Source organism: Babylonia areolata, chromosome 34, assembly GCF_041734735.1.
Source record: "Babylonia areolata isolate BAREFJ2019XMU chromosome 34, ASM4173473v1, whole genome shotgun sequence".
NCBI classification, from domain to species: Eukaryota; Metazoa; Mollusca; class Gastropoda; order Neogastropoda; family Buccinidae; genus Babylonia; species Babylonia areolata.
This window is the reverse complement of record NC_134909.1, coordinates 22,120,793-22,142,692: the sequence shown is the minus strand read 5'-3', so window position 1 is coordinate 22,142,692 and position 21,900 is coordinate 22,120,793. Positions and strand designations below refer to the sequence as shown.

At 41.6% G+C, this 21,900-nt stretch overlaps 1 protein-coding gene across 1 annotated transcript; it reads right to left on the bottom strand.

Annotated features, from left to right (window-relative positions):
* Window positions 1-736: 736 nt before the first annotated feature.
* On the bottom strand, window positions 737-20,370 carry LOC143277702 (porphobilinogen deaminase-like). The gene is made up of 10 exons (XM_076582625.1): window positions 20,231-20,370; window positions 15,472-15,541; window positions 14,786-14,835; window positions 13,399-13,532; window positions 12,662-12,815; window positions 11,289-11,405; window positions 8,786-8,944; window positions 7,575-7,628; window positions 6,610-6,705; window positions 737-5,474 (listed from the first exon to the last, which is right to left on the bottom strand). The coding sequence occupies exons 1-10, from the start codon at window positions 20,273-20,275 to the stop codon at window positions 5,103-5,105; spliced, it is 1,251 nt and encodes a 416-aa protein (XP_076438740.1). The 5' UTR covers window positions 20,276-20,370; the 3' UTR covers window positions 737-5,102.
* Between the last annotated feature and the right edge of the window lie 1,530 nt (window positions 20,371-21,900).

The window sequence follows — 21,900 nt, the reverse complement described above, 5'->3', positions numbered from 1 at the left end:
AACAACAACTGTTTATCTCAGAAATCCACCATGCAATACATGACATGATCTCACAGAACCACAACTGTTTATCTCAGAAATCCACCATGCAATACATGACATGATATCACAGAACCACAACTGTTTATCTCAGAAATCCACCATGCAATACATGACATGATCTCACAGAACCACAACTGTTTATCTCAGAAATCCACCATGCAATACATGACATGATCTTGCAGAACCACAACTGTTTATCTCAGAAATCCACCGTGCAATACATGACATGATCTCAGAGAACCAAAACTGTTTATCTCAGAAATCCACCATGCAATACATGACATGATCTCAGAGAACCAAAACTGTTTATCTCCGAAATCTGCCATGCAATACATGACATGATCTCAGAGAACCACAACTGTTGATCTCCGAAATCCACCGTGCAATACATGACATGATCTTGCAGAACAACTGTTTATCTCAGAAATCCACCATGCAATACATGACATGATCTCGCAGAACCACAACTGTTTATCTCAGAAATCCACCGTGCAATACATGACATGATCTCACAGAACCACAACTGTTTATCTCAGAAATCCACCATGCAATTCACTCAATTTGTACTGACAGGGTTTTCTTGAAGGGGGTGAAATGCAAAGTCAGAGAGACAAGTCTTCTTTGATTCAGTCCAAGGGCATATCTTTGTGTCAAATGCTGAAACTGGAGCCATTCCTTTTTTGGCACTGGTTACTCACCATAATGACAAAGTCTGTGTCTGTTTAGATAAATCCACATTCGTACATCAATATTCATTGAAAAGAAATAAATATAAAAATAAACACACACACACACAAAAACAAAACAAAAAAAAAACACATTTACATTCATCTTCCTATATTCCAAAACACAACAACAAACCCAAAAAAGTCTTAATAAATATAAATGAAAAAAATATACTGATCTGTTTAAAGAGAAAAAATAACCCACAAAACGATAAATGCTTACTGGAAAGAAATGCACTGAAAGTAGAGAGACATGACATTTCTGCCTTAAACAACAACAACAAAAATAATAATAATAATAAGTTTGCCACTTCCTCCCTTCAGAACCATAAAACAACAACAAAAAACCAAAACAAAACAAAAAAACAGAAACAAAAAAAACACACACCCAAAACCAGAAGTAACAGCCACACCTGCATGCTTGCAAATAAAAAGCACAATGAAAACAACAATAAGCTGAAAATGACAGCTCCCTCCCCTACTCCACATCCCAACAGAAAACACAACAAAAAAAAAGCTGGTCAACAGAAACAGACCAAAAAAACCAAACAAACCCCAAAACAACAAAAAATCATACAAAAATCAAAACGAAACAAAAACAGACAAAAACTGCTGAGATGCTGAGAAAATACAAAATAGTTTTTGAAATAAATGGCACCGTCACCGTAGCAAGTTAATCAAAATACAGTGTCATGATTCTGTACGTGGAAAAACCCAAAACCAAACCATGGACAATCCAATCACTCAGTACAACAAACTGAAAACACCACCAGACAATCCATTCACTCAGTACAACAAACTGAAAACACCACCAGACAATCCAATCACTCAGTACAACAAACTGAAAACACCATCAGACAATCCATTCACTCAGTACAACAAACTGAAAACACCACCAGACAATCCATTCACTCAGTACAACAAACTGAAAACACCATCAGACAATCCATTCACTCAGTACAACAAACTGAAAACACCACCAGACAATCCATTCACTCAGTACAACAAACTGAAAACACCATCAGACAATCCATTCACTCAATGAGAACAAACATCAGGAAACAGGCCAATAAAGAAAAGAATTCTCTTTCTTTTCTAAGCCACTTATTAACCAAACACAGCATCAAACTGCAGATTTAAGCAAAAATCACTAACTAAATAAAATAAAACAAAAGGCCAGAAAAGAAAAAGAACCACCACAAACACACCCACACAAAACTAACAAGAGAAAAAACCCACCTCCACACAAAGTCTCACCGGCTGTGGTCAGTGCGTGTCACTGCGCACACTTATTTACTGGACATCTTGTTTTACAACACCTTAAAAACAAATCAACAGTTTTACTTCCACACAACAGAATAAATACCAAAACTGTTTTATTTCAACATAACTATGTAGTGTCAACAAACTCTCTCTCTCTCACACACACACAAATGGGATAAACAATAGAAGTGGGAAACAAAGAAGAAAAACACAACCTTTGTTCATAGATCAATGCTGCTTACAAAGTTACGTGGAGGCAAACAATCTCTGCATTTATTTCCAACCATCTGACATCAGTGAGTAGCCTTGCTAAAAAAAACCAAAAAAAAAACAGCAGAGGTCCAGCCACGTATCCACTGACACATCACATGCTGTCATCACATCACATTTCTCAACAAAGGAGACCAACAAAAAAGTTGAGGTCCCACAGCCAGTTACAGGCACTGGACAGTGAATTCATATCCACAGTGTCTAGGGCTCACCATAAAAAGGTAGGGCTCAGTCCTCTCCTTCTGTCGTTTCAACCCTTCCCAACACAAGTGTGGTACCTGTTCACACCTGGGTGTGAAGAGGAAAATCGGAGTGAGGTGCATTTCCCAGGAACACAACACCATACTGAAATGGGGCCTCCAACTTGGATCACAGGTGAACAGGATCAAACGTTCAACTCCTAACCACCTCTGCCATGGCCCTCGCACAGGATTGAAAACACACACGCACACACACACACACACAAAAAGAACTCACTTTCTGTGGCATTTCAATACAGTAACAATACTCAGAAAGGTGTGGTGGATGTTTCTTTACTTTTTTTTCAGAACAATTCCCCAACAATATGCAGCATGATCAGGATGCTTCGGTCATTTCTTTCTCTTTAATTCATTCTCCCTGATATCTAGACTAGAGATTCAAACCTGCATTGTTTTAATGATTCAAGTAAATCCTCTTCTTCTATGAAAACAGTCTGTGTTCTGCCTCAATTCATATATATCCAGAACATGCACTGTGAGTGCCATGTTTTCAAAATCCGTCATCCTTCAAATGAAAAAAAAAAAAATTTTTTAAAGCTTTTCCTGAAATTTGACGTTCTGTATTTATGAATACAGTCCGATTATCACAAACACTGACTTTCCCCTCAAATGACTATCACACTCACTCTAAATACAATCAATTGATGAAATACATAATAGCAAATTGTGTCCAGCATGATACAACACTGGCAAGCCAATCTCTCTCTGTCCCTCCCTCTGCACAACACAGTACAATCTACATTTAACACATTTCATCTGTCAGCAAATCATCACAATCCACTAGTGTCTTTTGTGTTGCACAACACAGTACGATCTACATTCAAAACATTTTGTCAGCTTAACAACACAATCCACTTGTGTCTTTTGTTTTGCACGAGGCAGTACGATCTACATCCAACACCACACTTCATCCATGAGCATAGCAACACAATTCTCTCACATCAGTTACAAACTATCACTCATTCCTCTTGCAGCAGACTCCCCCAGTCATCACCTGACATGTGATCAATGCAAACTACTAACATTTTAAAATCACACATGCCCACACATCCCCATCCCCCACTCTTTCCACTCCTCAAAATCCCCTGGAATGGCTGTCAGACTGTCACCAACGGTCCTCACTCCCCCTCCTCAAAATCCCCTGGAACTGCTATCAGACTGTCACCAATGGTCGTCACTCCCCCTCCTCAAAATCCCCTGGAACTGCTATCAGACTGTCACCAATGGTCGTCACTCCCCCTCCTCAAAATCCCCTGGAACGGCTGTCAGACTGTCACCAACGGTCCTCACTCCCCCTCCTCAAAATCCCCCGGAACTGCTATCAGACTGTCACCAACGGTCCTCACTCCCCCTCCTCAAAATCCCCTGGAACGGCTGTCAGACTGTCACCAACGGTCGTCACTCCCCCTCCTCAAAATCCCCTGGAACTGCTATCAGACTGTCACCAACGGTCCTCACTCCCCCTCCTCAAAATCCCCTGGAACGGCTGTCACAGACTCTGCCCCTGCCCTAAAGGCCCCCATCCACTGTCTGTCACCAACAGTCCTTGTTCTATCCCATAATCATCATCATCATCACCACCACTCTGCCCCTTCCCTAAAGGCCCCCATCCACATTCTGTCACCAACAGTCCTTGTTCTATCCCATAATGTGCATCATCATCATCACCAACACTCTGCCCCTCCCCTAAAGGCCTCCATCCACTGTCTGTCACCAACAGTCCTTGTTCTATCCCATAATGTGCATCATCATCATCACCACCACTCTGCCCCTCCCCTAAAGGCCTCCATCCACTGTCTGTCACCAACAGTCCTTGTTCTATCCCATAATGTGCATCATCATCATCATCACCACCACTCTGCCCCTCCCCTAAAGGCCTCCATCCACTGTCTGTCACCAACAGTCCTTGTTCTATCCCATAATGTGCATCATCATCATCACCACCACTCTGCCCCTCCCCTAAAGGCCCCCATCCTGTCAGGCTCAGGTGTGACAGTGTCTTAACAACCACCACAAAACGCATCAGCATTGAAGCACGACTAATGTCTGACAGGGATCCACCATGTTCTCCGTTTTCATCTGTTTCCATTTCAGTTTGTCAAGGGGGCGCCGCTGCATTTGGACAAATCCACGATGCTACGCCACCACCGCTCGGCAGATGCCTGACGAGCAGCATTACCCAATGTCTACCATCTTCTGCCATCACTGCAAACCTCCGATGGTCTGACAGTCCAAGGCTGACCTGCCCCACTGTGCGACCACCACACCACACCTGATGGAGGACCAGACCTCTTCACCGCACCACCCTCCACCCCCCTCCAAAGAAAAGCCACCCTAGAAAAGAAAAAAAATCACACCCCTCCCTCTCTTACCTCTCCCTACCCATATCATCACACACATCACAACTCACAAAACATCTTCACTTGTCTAATAAAACGCTGTCAATTCCTGCAACCACAACAAAAAAAACAAAACAACCCAAGCTAACAAACAAACAAAAAACCAAACCCACCCAATACCAATAATTTCCTGCCCCTAGCTTTTAAACCCCATTCCCCGTTGTTTCCACGGCAGCGGCAACAGCCAAGGATTCCGCCCCTTCCACTTTGTGCTCCTCTTGGTGCTGCTCCACTTTCTGTTCCTTGGGGGCGGAAGCAGAGGTGGAGGCGGAAGCCTCTTTGGCCAGCTCGGCCTTCCGCTTGCGCCTGGCATGCTCCTCTAGGACGTCCTCCTTGGTCTTGTTCTTGGCGGCCTTCAGGATGACGTCGGCCCCCTCACCAATCATGGCCAGCGCCAGGCGTCGCCCCACGCAACGCGCGTTGTGGTAGCGGCGGTGGTTCTCCGCTTCGTGGCACACGATGGTGATGTAGTGCTCGTCCGTGGTGAAGGTGGCCGGGGGGTCCGCTTCCTCATTCTGGGGAACAAGAGTCAGCATCAAAACGGTTTAGACCGGCACAACAGCCCAGTGTTAGAGTATTGGACTTTCAATCTGAGGGTCCACCGGGTTCGAATCTCGGTAACGGCGCCTGGTAGGTTAAAGGTGGAGATTTTTCCGATCTCCCAGGTCAACATATATGCAGACCTGCTTGTGCCTGAACCCCCTTTGTGTGTATATGCAAGCAGATGATCAAATACGCACGTTAAAGATCCTGTAATCCATGTCAGCGTTCAATGGGTTCTGGAAACAAAAACATACTCTGCATGCTCACTTCTTAAAACAGAGTTTGGTTGCGTACATGACAGGGTAAAAACTGTCATACACATAAAAGCCCACTTGTGTACATTTAAGTGAACATGGGAGTTGCAGCCAACGAACAAAGAAGAAGAAATGGTTTTGTCTGTAAGGACTCTGGCCCCACACCAAATGAAGTTCACAGACATGAAGGTACTGAATACCACCACTGAACACGCACATATCTGAGCGCTTCTTTTCTCACTGGAATTGCTTTGTACACAAATTTACCGTCATAAAACCACATCCTTTCCAAAAGACAGGAGCAATGCCAGTCCTGAACAATGAAGGATGACTGTACTGACCAGGTATCAGCTGGGTGCGCAACAGTGAGCATTGGGGGGGGTGGGGGGGGGCCCATGGTCTGTGGGAATGTGGGTGTGGGTGGGGGTAAGGGGGGGGGGAGGGCTGGGAATAAATGATAGAATAAATGTGTGTGTGTGTGTGCAAGTATGTGTATAGATGAGTGGTTTTTCAATACAGTTAGGCCTCCAATCCTTATAAAGTGGTACGTGAATATGTTTGAATGGAGTATGTGTGTGTGAGTGTGTGTGTGTGTGTGTGTGTGTGTGTGTGTGTGTGTGTGAGTGTGTGTGTGTGTGTTAGGCATGCAAGCTGAGTGATTTGCTGAACAGTTGTACATGCCTGCATGCATACTTCTGCACATGTGTGCTGCGAATATCAAGACTGAATGTGTGCTGCGAATATCAAGACTGAACAGACCTTGTGAAGTGTGTGTGTGAGCATGTGTCTACAAAAGCTGACAAACCAACCACAAGTGATTCCTTTTACATGCTATCCTATCCTGCTCCCTTACCAATTTCTCGTCTGGCGTCGCTAGCAGGTCACAGGTCATTTCATCTTTCACTGCCTGAGTGCCACAGATGCTGAACACCCCTCCCCGTATCATCAACTGTCAACAAGACATCATCAACTGTCAACATGACATCACATCAACTGTCAACAAGACATCGCATATACTGTCAACAAGACATCAACTGTCAACATGACATCAAATGTCAACAAGACGAAACTGTCACTAAGATGTCATCAACCATCAACGAGACATAATAAATGTCAACAAGATGTCATTGACTATCAAAAAGACATCATCAGCAGTCGACAAAACATCATCAACTGTCGACAAAACATCAAATGTCAAAATCAACTGTCAACAAGACATCAACTGTCCACAACAACTGTCAAAAAGACATCATCGACTGTCAAAAAGACATCATCAACTGGCAACAAGACATCACTGACTGTCAACAAGACATCATCTACTGGTTTCAACTGTTAACAAGACATCAGCTGTCCACATCAACTGTCAACAAGACATCATCAACTGTCTACAAGACACGATCAATGAAACATGTCTCGTAAAATATACACATTTATTCTGTGACATTAACTGTAAACACAAAAAAATACTGCCGAAAATAAAGAATTCTCCCGATAACAAACTGATAAGCATAAAACAAATCAGAACAACCCCCTCCCCCACACACACACAACACACACTCCCATGGACAACACAGATAAAACACTGTTCACACACACACACACACACACACACACACACACACACACTCCCATGGACAACACAGATAAAACACTGTTCACACACACACACACACACACACACTCCCATGGACAACACAGATAAAACACTGTTCACACACACACACACACAACACACACTCCCATGGACAACACAGATAAAACACTGTTCACACACACACACACACACACACACACACACAGAGCATACAATCTCCTCACCTGGTTGTCTGTCTTCTCTGTGTACACAGACACCGGTACGCTGCAGCCTCCCTCCTGAACACACACCACACCACCTTTCATCATCACCACATCTCAAAACAAAATATTGCTAACAGCACTGTTCTGAGGAAGGAGCGCTCTGCCACCATGGCCAGTGCAATGAGTTAATATACTGATAAACAAACAAACAAATAAGTACATAAATGAATGAATGACTAAGACCAGAGTTGTGAGAAAGGATCCTTCAGCCACCACTGTCAGAGCAGTGTTTAAATTTATCAACTAAACAAATAAACAAGAGAGGCAAGGCCTTCAAGACTCACTTGTGATAAATTAAGTCCCCTAGCATTAATTACAGAGTAATTTCTCGTTTTTACTATCTGCACCAAAACGTTTGCAAAATCAATAAAAATTCCATGCTAAGCAAAACAAGTTCCTGTTTCAACAAAAAATGATAATAATGACTCCTCTTGTTGTTGTGTCAGAATAAGAGGTCAAAGTGCCAAGTTTAGAGAATACAAAAAATATAACAGTAAATGCAGTTTGCATATAATTAGGTTCTTTTTTAAAAAATTTTTGTGCCCATCCCAGAGGTGCAATATTGTTTTAAACAAGATGACTGGAAAGAAGTGAATTTTTCCTATTTTTATGCCAAATTTGGTGTCAGCTGACAAAGTATTTGCAGAGAAAATGTCAATGTTAAAGTTTACCACGGACACACAAACACACACACACACACACAGACAACCGAACACCGGGTTAAAACACAGACTCACTTTGTTTACACAAGTGAGTCAACAATCAGAGTGTTACCAGTGTTTTGCAGAAGGAGTGTTTAGCCACCACCGCCAAAGCAGTGTATGAAGTCATCAATCAATCCAACAAAGACAGAAACAAAGAGTGGTGTATGTACCAGTGTGGAGGAAGGAGTGTTTAGCCACCACCGCCAAAGCAGTGTATGAAGTTATCAATCAATCCAACAAAGACAGAAACAAAGAGCGGTGTATGTACCAGTGTGGTGAGGAAGGAGTGTTTAGCCACCACCGCCAAAGCAGTGTATGAAGTTATCAATCAAACCAACAAAGACAGAAACAAGGAGCGGTGTATGTACCAGTGTGGTTAGGAAGGAGTGTTTAGCCACCACCGCCAAAGCAGTGTATGAAGTCATCAATCAATCCAACAAAGACAGAAACAAAGAGCGGTGTATGTACCAGTGTGGTGAGGAAGGACCGTTCAGCCACCACAGCCAGAGCGGTGTCCACATGGTTCAGTCCTTGCAGCAGACTCAGCGTGGCCACGTCCCCCGCCCGGCACTCCACCGCCAGCGCCCCCTGGCTCACCGCATGCATGCAGTCCTCCGGCGTCAGCACCTGGGGGCGGCCAATCAAAACATTCAGTTGGTTTCTCCGCAAGGTCACATTTCGGCTGAGGAATCTAGAGAATCGGAGGGTACGGGATCGAATCCCACATACACCTGAATTGTCTACCCGTTCTACTACACCATTTCTTTTTTCTTTTGCCCCATCATCCCACGCCACTAATTTCAAATACCTCATACTATGCCACACCCGAGTTCGTCTGTCCCAGTACCAGCCTCAGCAGCAGACAGAGAACCCAAACATGTCTGATTGCCAGGAGGCCACACACCAAAGGAGACCCTGCACTGCTGCCGAGTCATTTTGGTGACGATAAACAAGGTCCTGTGTGCAGCATGCACTTGGCACATATGAAAGAACCCATGGCTACAGAAAGGTTGTAACTGTAACAAAATTCTGCAGAATTATCCACTCTGATAGTGAAACAAATATGCTTGCATGCAGGAAAAAGATTAAAAAAAAAAGAAAAAAAGAGAGGTTGGTGCTGCACTGTAGCAATGCTTTCTCCCTTAGGAGACCTACCCAAATTTCACACTGGGAAATCTGTTATGACAAAATGTAATATACGGTTTAATACGATATAATATACCATCGAACTTAACAGTTCCAGAGTTGTAAAATACAAGACTGATGCTGTGTGAATTGATTTGTGTAAATTCTTTTGATTTTTTCCTGTACAGTTTCAGAGAAATTTATACACACCACCATAGTTGTGCGAATAACCCCTAGGCTGCCTATGTGACGAGGTAACTCACCAATGTAAGCATGTACGCTTCCCTGCCACAATGATGAGATAACTTGTCATCTAAATATTCTGACTTTTCCCTGGTTTGAATTGAGTTCGTTGACAAAAATACTGGTAGCTTTAGCCTGGGGAATCTTTCTAGATTCTATTCATAACTAGAAACTTCATCTACATCATCAGGCAATCCTTTATTTGAGAGTTTTGGTTGGATTTCTGCCACAGTGTTTACCTGGCTCCTCTCCTCGCTCGCTCAACAAAATGTCGGACTGATGCTGTGCTCAAGACATGTGATCGTGGTTGCACAAAATCAACCAGGATTGCTTTCTTTGCCTGATGCTCAGAAAGAATTGAAGTGTAAATTCAAAGGAGAAGACAGTGATGAACTTTTGTAGGACGATTTTGATAGAAAATAAAGGGAGCAATGAAGAGACTGGCCAAGATACGACGATCAGTGAGTGATGCCGACTTTACAACAGCTGTAACAGATGACAGAAAGTGACCAAATTTTTAGTAGGACAAAGTGTGAGCCATTTTCTTGGCACTCAGCCAACACGATTCGATGAGAACTCGATGAAGTGACTATGTGTGAGAGAGGTGAAGAGGATGGGGGTGGAGACCAAAGGGGTGTGGCCCTACATCCATATTATCACTTTGAGGGTCACAATGCATTGTATATCTCTTTTATTTTCTTCTTTTTATTTTTTTTTTTTTTTTATTGTGGTTGTTCTAGTATAATTTGTGTGTGCAGGTATTATCCATTTGTCCAGAAAATATATTTCAGTGCAAATTACACACCCACTGATACACACACATACTTCATGATAATCACACACCCCTGGTACACACAAACATACTTCATGATACTAGATAGTCACACACCCACTGGTACACACACATACTTTATGATCACACACCCACTGGTACACACACATGCTTCATGATAATCACACACCCACTGATACACATACTTCATGATAATCACTCGCCCACTGGTACACACACATACTTCATGATAATCACACACCCTCTATACACACACATACTTCATGATAATCACACACCCACTGATACACACACATACTTCATGATAATCACACACCCACTGATACACACACCTACTTCATGATAATCACACACCCACTGGTACACACACATACTTCATGTTAATTACACACCCACTGATACACATACTTCATGATAATCACTCGCCCACTGGTACACACACATACTTCATGATAATCACACACCCACTGATACACACACATACTTCATGATAATCACACACCCACTGGTACACACACATAATACATGATAATCACACACCCACTGACGCACACATACTTCATGATAATCACACACCCACTGATACACACACCTACTTCATGATAATCACACACCCACTGGTACACACACATACTTCATGTTAATTACACACCCACTGATACACCCACTGAAACTTAAATGAATGTCATGCAAAAAAAAAAAAAAAAAAAAAAGAAAAAAAGTAAAACAAGACAGAACAAAATAAAATAAAATAAAATAAGCCAAAACAAAATATAATAAATAAAACAAAATAAAACAAACAGGACAAACCTCTGAAATAAGGTGGTGCCAGTTCATCCTCTCCAGGCCAGACACTGCCAGAATAATGGCATCATAGGTGCTCCCATCCTCCGACAACTTACGGAATCGGGTGTTCAGATTCCCACGCTAGCAACCGGTTAAGGGAAAAAGCGGGTATGTACATGTATATAAAATATATATAATGGCAGAGGCTGGCTTCAAGTTTTCAGACTTTCCAAGATTGTTAACCATGCACAGTCTCTGCAAACAAAATAACATATATATATATATATATATATATATATATAGAGAGAGAGAGAGAGAGAGAGAGAGAGAGAGAGAGAGACAGACAGACAGACAGACAGACAGAGATGTAATGTCATTCAATACCCACCTTCCCATTTTGCAATGAAGTAAGATTTTTTTCCCCCATCAAATGATACTGAATCCAACACGCCCACTGTGAGCCACTGGTGCAGTCTACAGCAGGGACTCCATCCTGTACTGAGCCAACCCCCTACTCAACTCTTGAGGAGAAACCTGCCAGTGACTTCCCTTGGCACATTACCTCCCTTGCGCATGCCTGAACACCAACTGACAGACCTGGAGCAGTTGTTTGGTGCCCCGATGAACCTTTGGTTACATTACAGGAAGATGATGTCATGCTCATGATCACCACATGTCATCCAATGACTGTTCATAATCCTTAACTCTCTCCATACGAACGGCGAAAGAGACGACGTTAACAGCGTTTCACCCCAATTACCACCATCGAAATATTGCAAGCGGAAGACTCTTATACTGAAGAGGTGAATGTTGACAAAGAATACCACAATTCTGATGACGGAAGCTAAAGGTTGGGTCATTCAGACACCCACTGGACATCCGAGGGGTCTGCGTAGAGGAGAAGAGAGGACCGGCCGTACTGAGTGAGTTAAGATGAAGGACAGGGCTCTAAATACCCAACCAAATGTCTCGGACTCTTTGGGAAGAAGAAGAAAAGGAGGAGACGAAGAAGAGAAGGAGGAGAAGGAGAAGAAGACAACGACGACAAAGAAGAGAAGAAGGAGGCAGAGGAGAAAGAAGAAAAGGAGAAAGAGGAAGAGGAGAAGAAGATGAGAAAGAAGAGAAGAAAAGAAGATGACGACAAAGGAGGAGGAGGAGGAGAAGAAGATGAAGAAAAGAAGATGAAGAAGAGAAGAAGGAAAAGGAGGAGGAGAAGAAGATGAAGAAAAGAAGATGAAGAAGAGAAGAAGAAGGAAAAGGAGGAGGAAAAGAAGACGAAGATGAAGAACAGAAGAAAAAGACAAAGACGACGAAAAAGAAGATGAAGAAGAAGAAGAAAAAATAAAACGCCCACCATGTGGACAGAGGGCAACGGACGACACACAAGCCAAGGATACAATGTTCTCAATCTTGAAGTTGGGGTACTTTCTCTGCAGCTGGGCGGCACGACGCAGGGCACTGGTGCCGATGACGCTGCCAGGGGGGAGGTCACTCAGCTTCTTCCCCATGTGACGGGGGTGCATCACCACAGCATCGTGAGGGTTGTCCCTCCTGAAAAACAACAGATGCTGCTAGACAGCTCCAAGGCTTTGTGTAGTATTTACAGCTCCCTGGGCCTGTACATTAGAAGGATGGGGGAATGTTTTCTCTGTGTGGTGGTGGTGTTTTTGTGTGCGCGTTTCTTTTATGTGTGGATTTTATGTGACAAGGTCTTCCCAGCTGTTGTTGTTGTTTTGTTGTGTCTGTGTGTGTGTGTGTGTGTGAGCGCGTGCGTGCATGTGTGTGTGCATGTTTTCGTGCGTGTATAAAACTGACTTAATCATTTAAGTAAGTTAAAGCAAGGTGTTGCTGTGTCCACTGACTTTATCATTTCATCATAACAGATGCCCTTTAAGTGTAAATAAAGCAAGGTGTTTTTGTGTCCACTGACTTTATCATTTCATCATAACAGATGCCCTTTAAGTGTAAATAAAGCAAGGTGTTGGTGTGTCCACTCACTTTATCATTTCATTATAACAGATGCCCTTTAAGTGTAAATAAATCAAGGTGTTGCTGTGTCCACTCACTTTATCATTTCATTATAACAGATGCCCTTTAAGTGTAAATTAAGCAAGGTGTTGGTGTGTCCACTGACTTGAGCACAGCACCGATGACCAGGCCTGGGGGGATCTGGGTGGGCAGGTCCTTGAGGGAGTGCACCACAAAGTCCACCTTCTTCTTCAGCAATGCATCCTCCAGCTCCCGTGTGAACAGAGACTTCTCCCCAATCTGTTGGCAAACACACTTCATGTAACAGAGACTTCTCCGCAGTCTGTTGGCAAACACACTTCATGTAACAGGGACTTCTCCCAAATCTGTTGGCAAACACACTTCATGTAACAGAGACTTCTCCACAGTCTGTTGGCAAACACACTTCATGTAACAGAGACTTCTCCCCAATCTGTTGGCAAACACACATCATGTAACAGAGACTTCTCCACAGTCTGTTGGCAAACACACTTCATGTAACAGACTTCTCCAGTCTGTTGGCAAACACACTTCATGTAACAGAGACTTCTCCCCAATCTGTTGGCAAACAGACATCATGTAACAGAGACTTCTCCTCAATCTGTTTGCAAACACACATCATGTAACAGAGACTTCTCCCCAATCTGATGGCAAACACACTTCATGTAACACTAACAGAGACTTCTCCCCAATCTGTTGGCAAACGCACTTCATGTAACATAGACTTCTCCCCAATCTGTTGGCAAACACACTTCATGTAACTGAGACTTCTCCCCAATCTGTTGGCAAACACACTTCATGTAACAGAGACTTCTCCACAGTCTGTTGGCAAACACACTTCATGTAACTGAGACTTCTCCCCAATCTGTTGGCAAACACACTTCATGTAACAGAGACTTCTCTACAGTCTGTTGGCAAACACACTTTATGTAACAGAGACTTCTCCACAGTCTGTTGGCAAACACACTTCATGTAACAGAGACTTCTCCCCAATCTGTTGGCAAACACACATCATCTAACAGAGACTTCTCCCCAATCTGTTGGCAAACACACATCATCTAACAGAGACTTCTCCCCAATCTGTTGGCAAACACACATCATCTAACAGAGAGTTCTCCCCAATATGTTGGCAAACACACATCATGTAACAGACTTCTCCCCAATCTGATTGCAAACACACTTCATGTAACAGAGACTTCTCCACAGTCTGTTGGCAAACACACTTCATGTAACAGAGACTTCTCCACAGTCTGTTGGCAAACACACTTCATGTAACAGAGACTTCTCCACAGTCTGTTGGCAAACACACTTCATGTAACAGAGACTTCTCCCCAATCTGTTGGCAGACACACTCTTTCTCTGACACTTCATGTAACAGGGTGAACAGACAGAAACATAAAATCTCTTCAGTTCCAGTTTAAAATTTCCAAACACTTTCAAAAAGTATTATATATATATATATATATATATATATATATATATATACACACGATATGTGCCACTCAGTAACTCACCTTTGATAGTGCCGAGTCCAGTATTTTGTCTCCTGTTGTGTGCATTGTAACTGGAAACAAAAACAACAAATGAAGTGCATAGTATCTGAAAACAAAACAACAAGAAAAATCTGCTGGGTTTGGTGAACACTTGGACTAAAAAGCCAGTAACATGTATGCATGCATTTCTCCCTCTCTTTCTCTCTCTCTCTCGCACACTCACACACATGCGCACATACACTCACACACCACACACACACACACACTCACACATGCATGAGTGCACACACATGCATATATATATATATATATATATATATATATAGAGAGAGAGAGAGAGAGAGAGAGAGAGAGAGAGAGAGAGAGAGAGACAGACAGACAGACAGACAGACAGACAGACAGACACAAAATTAAGACAAAAACTGAAAAAGAGATGACTATGACCAAATGATGGAGCCAATGAGTGAATGACAACACATTCACTATATATAAATCACACACACACACACACACACACACACACACACACACATACATACACCTACCTATATAATGATACATAATTTTCAATTAAAAAGGAAACAAGTTATTTTAAAACATTTTTTAATGAAATTCTTTTTGCAAATCTAAAAGGCAACAAATCTCAGGAAAGAAACTACAAACTATTTTATTACAATTTATTTATGTGCTGTGTGCAAGACACTTACTGGTTTCAAACTTGAGACTTGCATCTCTCCTCAGCTGGTCTATCACTGTGCGAGTCTGAATGAGTGCCAGCTGTCACATATAAAAAAAACAACAGTTTTTTTTAGTGATGCACAACAACACTGATCGATTGAAAGCAAAAATCAGTTAACTGATATATATATATATATATATATATATATATATATATAGAGAGAGAGAGAGAGAGAGAGAGAGTTGATCTTGATGCCACTGTTGTCATCAATATTATATATCATTACTGACATTTGTAGAGAATTCAAGTATATATATTGATATATGATATGATATATCAACCATGATCATGACATTCAGAGTCAGACTAGAGTGAATGTACCGATAATAGATATGTCAAAAGTGGCTGAAATGACTGAAAAATCAACATTTGCACTGTAGTTGTGTATTTATATTTATAAATGTATAATTTACTATAACTATCACTATCATTCAGGGTGTGGGGGTCGGGGGGGCAGGGGGAGGACAGAAATCCCAAGTTCAACACCCCCTTGGCCACAGTCCCACCTTACCACTTCCCCCTCCCCTGCAAGTGCAAGCCTTCCACAGTGTCTGCCCTTTACAAGAGATTACAACAGTTCCGGTTTTAGGTCACTGAATGTCAGTGCAACCTGTTCTAGTCTTCTCTCTTCAGCACTTTTCAACTACATAGTACATGTCCTCTAAAAAAATATAAATAAATTTATAAACCTTTGTGCAGTACACACTGGGGACTGTACAGAGTTAGTTATCTGGGATACACAGTGTCCTCTAACTCAATTCTTATTGGACCGGTGCAATGCATGCAGTTATTTGGGGTATATAATGCACACATTTTGACTGGTGCAATCCATGCTTTCAACTGTACACTATCTACTTTGGGTGCATGAAGCCCCCTAGCAGGATCTACTATGGGGTACATTAATTAAGTCCTTAAGTCCTCAGAATGGGTGCACCACATTCTGTGAACTATACTCTAATACTGTATACTACATTGCACAGCACTGGTCATGTCAAAAGATATATATATATATATATATATATATATATATATATGTTTCAAATTCAATGCTCTTCCCAAAGTGTTTACACAACTTTTCCCTTTTCTTTAATCCCATTCCTTACCAACCTAGCTTATCTACAGAATCCTGCCATGGAAAATTATCACATTGTATGCATGTCTCCTTTTACTTTTACACATGTACACAAAGTGCATGCTGTACACAGACTTGGTTTATCCTTTCATCTTAAAGTGGAACAGTAAACTCTCTCTCAAGGTACTGGATGGGGACAGGGGGGCTGGGAGGGGGGAGGGCTGGGGTGGGGGGTGTGGGGGGGGGGGGAGAGGGGAGACAAAAGGTCAGAACACCCTTTCCTTGCCAGGCCCTTTATCCCCAAGGCCACCAGTCCAGCCTCATGTACCTTCAGTTGTGGGGTTTGTGTGTGTTTGTGTGTGTGTGTGTGTGTGTGTGTGTGTGTGTGTGTTTTGTTTTTTGTTTGTTTGGTTTTTGTTGTTGTTGTTTTTTTTAACTCATATTATTTTGTGGCTTGCTCTTTGACATAACGATAAGTCTGTTTCAACCCTGTGACCTATTATTCTCTCTCTCTCTCTCTGTGCACACACACACAGACACACACACACACACAAGATCAGTCACACACACACACACACACACACACACACACACACACTGACAGAGGTTAACCAAATCCAGATCTATTTCATAAATCATCTACTAACATCTACTCTACAGTAAAAAGGAATGTTTATATAAAAAAAAATTAAAAAGAAAAAAAAGTATGGGACATCTGTGATTCAAAACAACACTGATCATTTTCTTTAACAAGCTCACAAGTGTACAAGTGTTTACACCTATGGGAACACAACTACAAACACTGCTTCTGTCCCCCACACCCCCTCCTCCTCCCTCTCTCTCCAGTCTCCCCCTTGCCCCTACTAGACCCACCCTCTTCCTGATTTACATACAAGGAAGAAGCCTGGGGCCATATCCTTGTCCTGTCCCCAAATTTAGCACTCTGCAAACAGCAAAAAACACTAGGCAGGTCATGCTCGGATGGGCAGGCACTTAAGACCATCCACAACCAACTGCTGGCAAAAGCATTTTGTATTGTTCTATACTGTACGGTGTACCTCTATTATACTGTACTACATTATTTTTTCAATCACTTTTTCTCACAACAGATTTCTGTGTGTGAAATTTGGGTTGCTCTTCCCAGGAAGAGAGCGCCACTACACTGCAGTGCCACACATAATCATTTTTTCTTTCTCTTTTTTTTTTTTTTTTCTGTCTGCACATGTATTACTTTTACTATCGAAGTGGGTTTTTCACCAGAAATCTTGCCAGGGGCAACCCTTTTCTTGCCATGGGTTCTTTTACATGTTCTAAGTGCTTGCCACAATTGGGGTGAGGTGGGGGTGGGGAGCTCAGTTTATTATCTGATACAAATGACAACCATCCAGACCACCACTAAATGTCCAACAGAGGTGGAGAAAATACAGGCCAGTGTGGGATACAATCCCATGCGCTCAAATTCTCTCACATCCTAGGTGGACAAGTTATCTCCAGGCCACCACTTTCCGTTTGATTTATGAGCACTTGTGAGTGATGTTCCTTCAGGATTACTTCATCACATCACCTTTGATCCCCTTCCTCTACTCCTATCAAACAGTTGATCTCATTTCCCTGCTGAACTGCTCACCCTATGACTGTAGTTATCTCACTACTTGATCAGGATCAAGGATGAAGGATGTTCAAGTAGGGCATGACTTGTCTAATAATGTCCTCTTGGATACGGTGTGAATCACCTTGCATATATCATATAACATAAATCCATGTACAACTATAATGAATGTGTTTGTTTTTAAAAAATCTTATTTTCTATGTCACTGTTTCTGTGACAACTTTAGTTTAATGATACTGACAAAGTGTGCCCACCAATGTTCATGGTTACAGTTATCTCACCAATGCTTTTATATTCTACTATTCATCGTGGACTCATAAAATTTCAGTTGGATAATAAATTGCACTTGTACGGAGTTTGCATTGTATACATGTAAATAAATGACATTTTTTGTCATGCAACTAATCCTCAATGTGGTCAAAACAAAACAAATTTTTAACTGGAGGTACAGTCTGTATTATCAAAACTGTAAACAGCATGAGTAAATTAATAACTACTGTAACTTTTGTGTAAGTAGTAGTCCTGATTAACTTTCAATCAATAGTTCACTAGTTTAAACATCAACATGATAACAAGACTGGGTAGTTATGATTCTGTACCTGGTTGCTTTGTTTTAAAAGATCTGAACCAGTTGAGCCACTACTGTGTGCTTAGTGTTAGATCCAGAACAAAAAGTATGTCAGGCTAAAACATTTTAAGTTTAACCTATGAATGAACAAGCTTAGCCACACTGTTCGCTTTGTCATAAGAGAAAAAAAGATTCAAGTTAAAACCACTTATGACTTACTGACTTAATCTACGATATAATGCTGGAGAGCTCTGTGTTTACATGCCTTATAGAGGCATGTCACATGATCTGTGATCTCTTATTTGAGTGGCTCTCCAAAATTGTGACCAACGAAGGCAATCCAGAGAAGCTGAACATGTTGGACAGCACAGCTTCTTTTTTTGTTGTTGAATTTTTGCTTCATATTTTGTTCTTTTTTATTGTGTATACAGAGATACTTCATTGTACAGAGTTTGGTAATAGCAACAGAGGCTACCAACTGAACAAATGGAGGACAGCACACATTTGCTGCTTTTGCCTACACTGATCGCCTCTGACATGCTCACAATTTCGAGTAAAAGTTTGATGTGCATGCGCAAGATCCAAGATGGCCATGGAACTTTCCAGCAGTCTATTGTACAATGCTAAATGTGATGTTGATGCAAGATTCAGTAAAACAAAGTATGCATCAGGTAAGAAATGTTTAATGTACGAAATCTGCACTGGACAAACAACAAAGCTAGGGTAAATCATGAGATTTTTTATGGAAAATTTCATTTCTATAGTAAAACACTTTAACCATAAGACACTGGCAGTGGAGTTCAATACATTATAAATATGGCCTAGTGAATGGTAAATTTATACATGGTGTTATACACCCATGGGTATTCTAAATGATAAAATGTTAAATATAACTGAAAACCAAAATAACAACTTCTTTTTTCCTTTTTTTTTATCCTCACAACAGCACAATCTTCGGCCATCTCCCCAAACTACGACAGAATCATCAGTAAAATGATGTTGGCCGAAAGGAAGAAGGAGGCTATAATTATTTTCACACTTCCCTTCCACTCCTTGGCTATGTGTGACTGGCGGAGTGAGTGTCCATGTGTTGTTGTGAACATTACTCATTCCATTTTGTGAGGGGAAATTGTGGATATTAAGAGAAATCTTATGTCCAGTGTTGACAGTGTGTGGGTGTGTCACTGTGCAAGTTAGTTCACGTGTGTGTGTATGTGTATGTGTATGTGTGTGTGTGTGTGTGTGTGTGTGTGTGTGAGTGTGTGCTGAGTTTATTACAAACAGCAGTAAATGACATAGTTGGATAGATAAAATCCAATCACAGATAAACCAAAAAACACAGTCGCAGTGTAATACTTTTTGTGAAAGATCTACGTGACTCGGTAACTGTCATTACAAAAGAGGTCAAGTTCACAGAACCATTACTTGTTGCCAACCACACGGCATAAAATCAACATAAATACAAATCATCGACTTACCTCGCTTTTCCTAGAACCTACACGAACTATTCTGTCAGTTGACATGATTCTTGAAGTATTCTTTCTTAGAATCACTTCGCAATATGTTACAAAATGTCTTGGCTGGCAGAAAATACTTATATCCTCTGGACAGGATGTGAGTTGACGCAAGCGCAGTTCTGTCCGACTTATGTGACGTCAAAATACGGGTTCGCCTTACTATGTGTAGCCTCGTGAAAAATGGTCTCCCTGTCAATACTGTCTTCTCTGTTTTTTCATGTCGTATTTCTTTCTCATTGATTATCTGCCTTTAGTACCTGTTTAGTCATCCCCAGATGGTTTGGCGCTCTTATCGTTTTCTTCATATTTAAGCCCGTGAAACAACTTATATGTCGACCGATCATTCTTTCATTCTGTTGTCTTTTGCCAGTTGTCAGATTTTAGTTGATAAACAATAATCATTTCGTGTTTTGTTTTGTTCATGCTACAAAACATTTTGTGTTTGTGTTTGTGTGTGTGTCAGTGTGTGTGTGTGTGTGTGTGTGTGTGTGTGTGTGTGTGTGTGTGTGTGTGTGTGTGTGTGTGTGTGTGTGTGTGTGTGTGTGTGTGTGTGTGTGTGTGTACGCTAAGCTAAGTGTGTGTGCCAGTAACTCAGTACTGATGAGAATCTAAGCTCAACTGCCCGGAGTCAGTGGTTTTGCGCAAGTGTGTGTGTGTGTGTGTGTGTGTGTGTGTGTGTGTGTGTGTGTGTGTGTGTGTGTGTTTGTGTGTGTGTTTGTGTGTGTGTGTGTGCGCCTAGAGTTGACTTAATCAAAATTTTACGCCTTATAAATATTATTATTAGTAGTAGTATTTTTTATGTATTTATCTATTATCATTTATTTTGTTTTATTTTATTTATTTATTTATTTTTGTGTTTTTTTATTTTATTTAATTTTATTTATATATTTCACACACACACACACACACACACACACACACACACACACACACACACACACACACACACACACACACTCACACACAGGTACTAAATATCACTCGAAGTGAAACTGAAGACGTTGAATTGAAGAAACTGACTTGAAGAAAACACACACACACACACACACACACACACACACACACACACACACACACACACACACACACACACACACACACACACACACACACACACACACACACACACACACACACACACACACACACACACGCAGAGACAAACAATGTGTCATTACATGGGGTCAGTGCTGAATTTTATACTCGTGGTATTTCAGTAAAGACTTTTTTTTGTGGGGGGGAGGGGGGGTGTGGGGGGGAGATTTCTTGACTCCTTTAGTATCCCCAGACCCAGTGAAAAAGCAATCATTTTTCGGGTGAGATTTTCCATTATTCATTTCACTTACGCTCTTTCTTCTTCTTCTTCTTCTTCTTTTTTAAAATATATTTTTTAAACTACATATTTCGTCGTTTTGTTTTCTCTCGTCAACATTTACGGGCAGCTCAGTTGAAAAGTCACTGGATTCACTGATCATGTGGCTTTTCTCGTGCTGTGATTGGTCCGAGGCCGACGAAGCCCACAAAATCGGACCCGGGAGATGCCGCCGTGATGTGAAAGTTGGTCTGGCATGACTGGCTCTGATGCAGTGTTCACCAGGGATCATGCCAGTGGTCGAGACCCTGTTTTACTG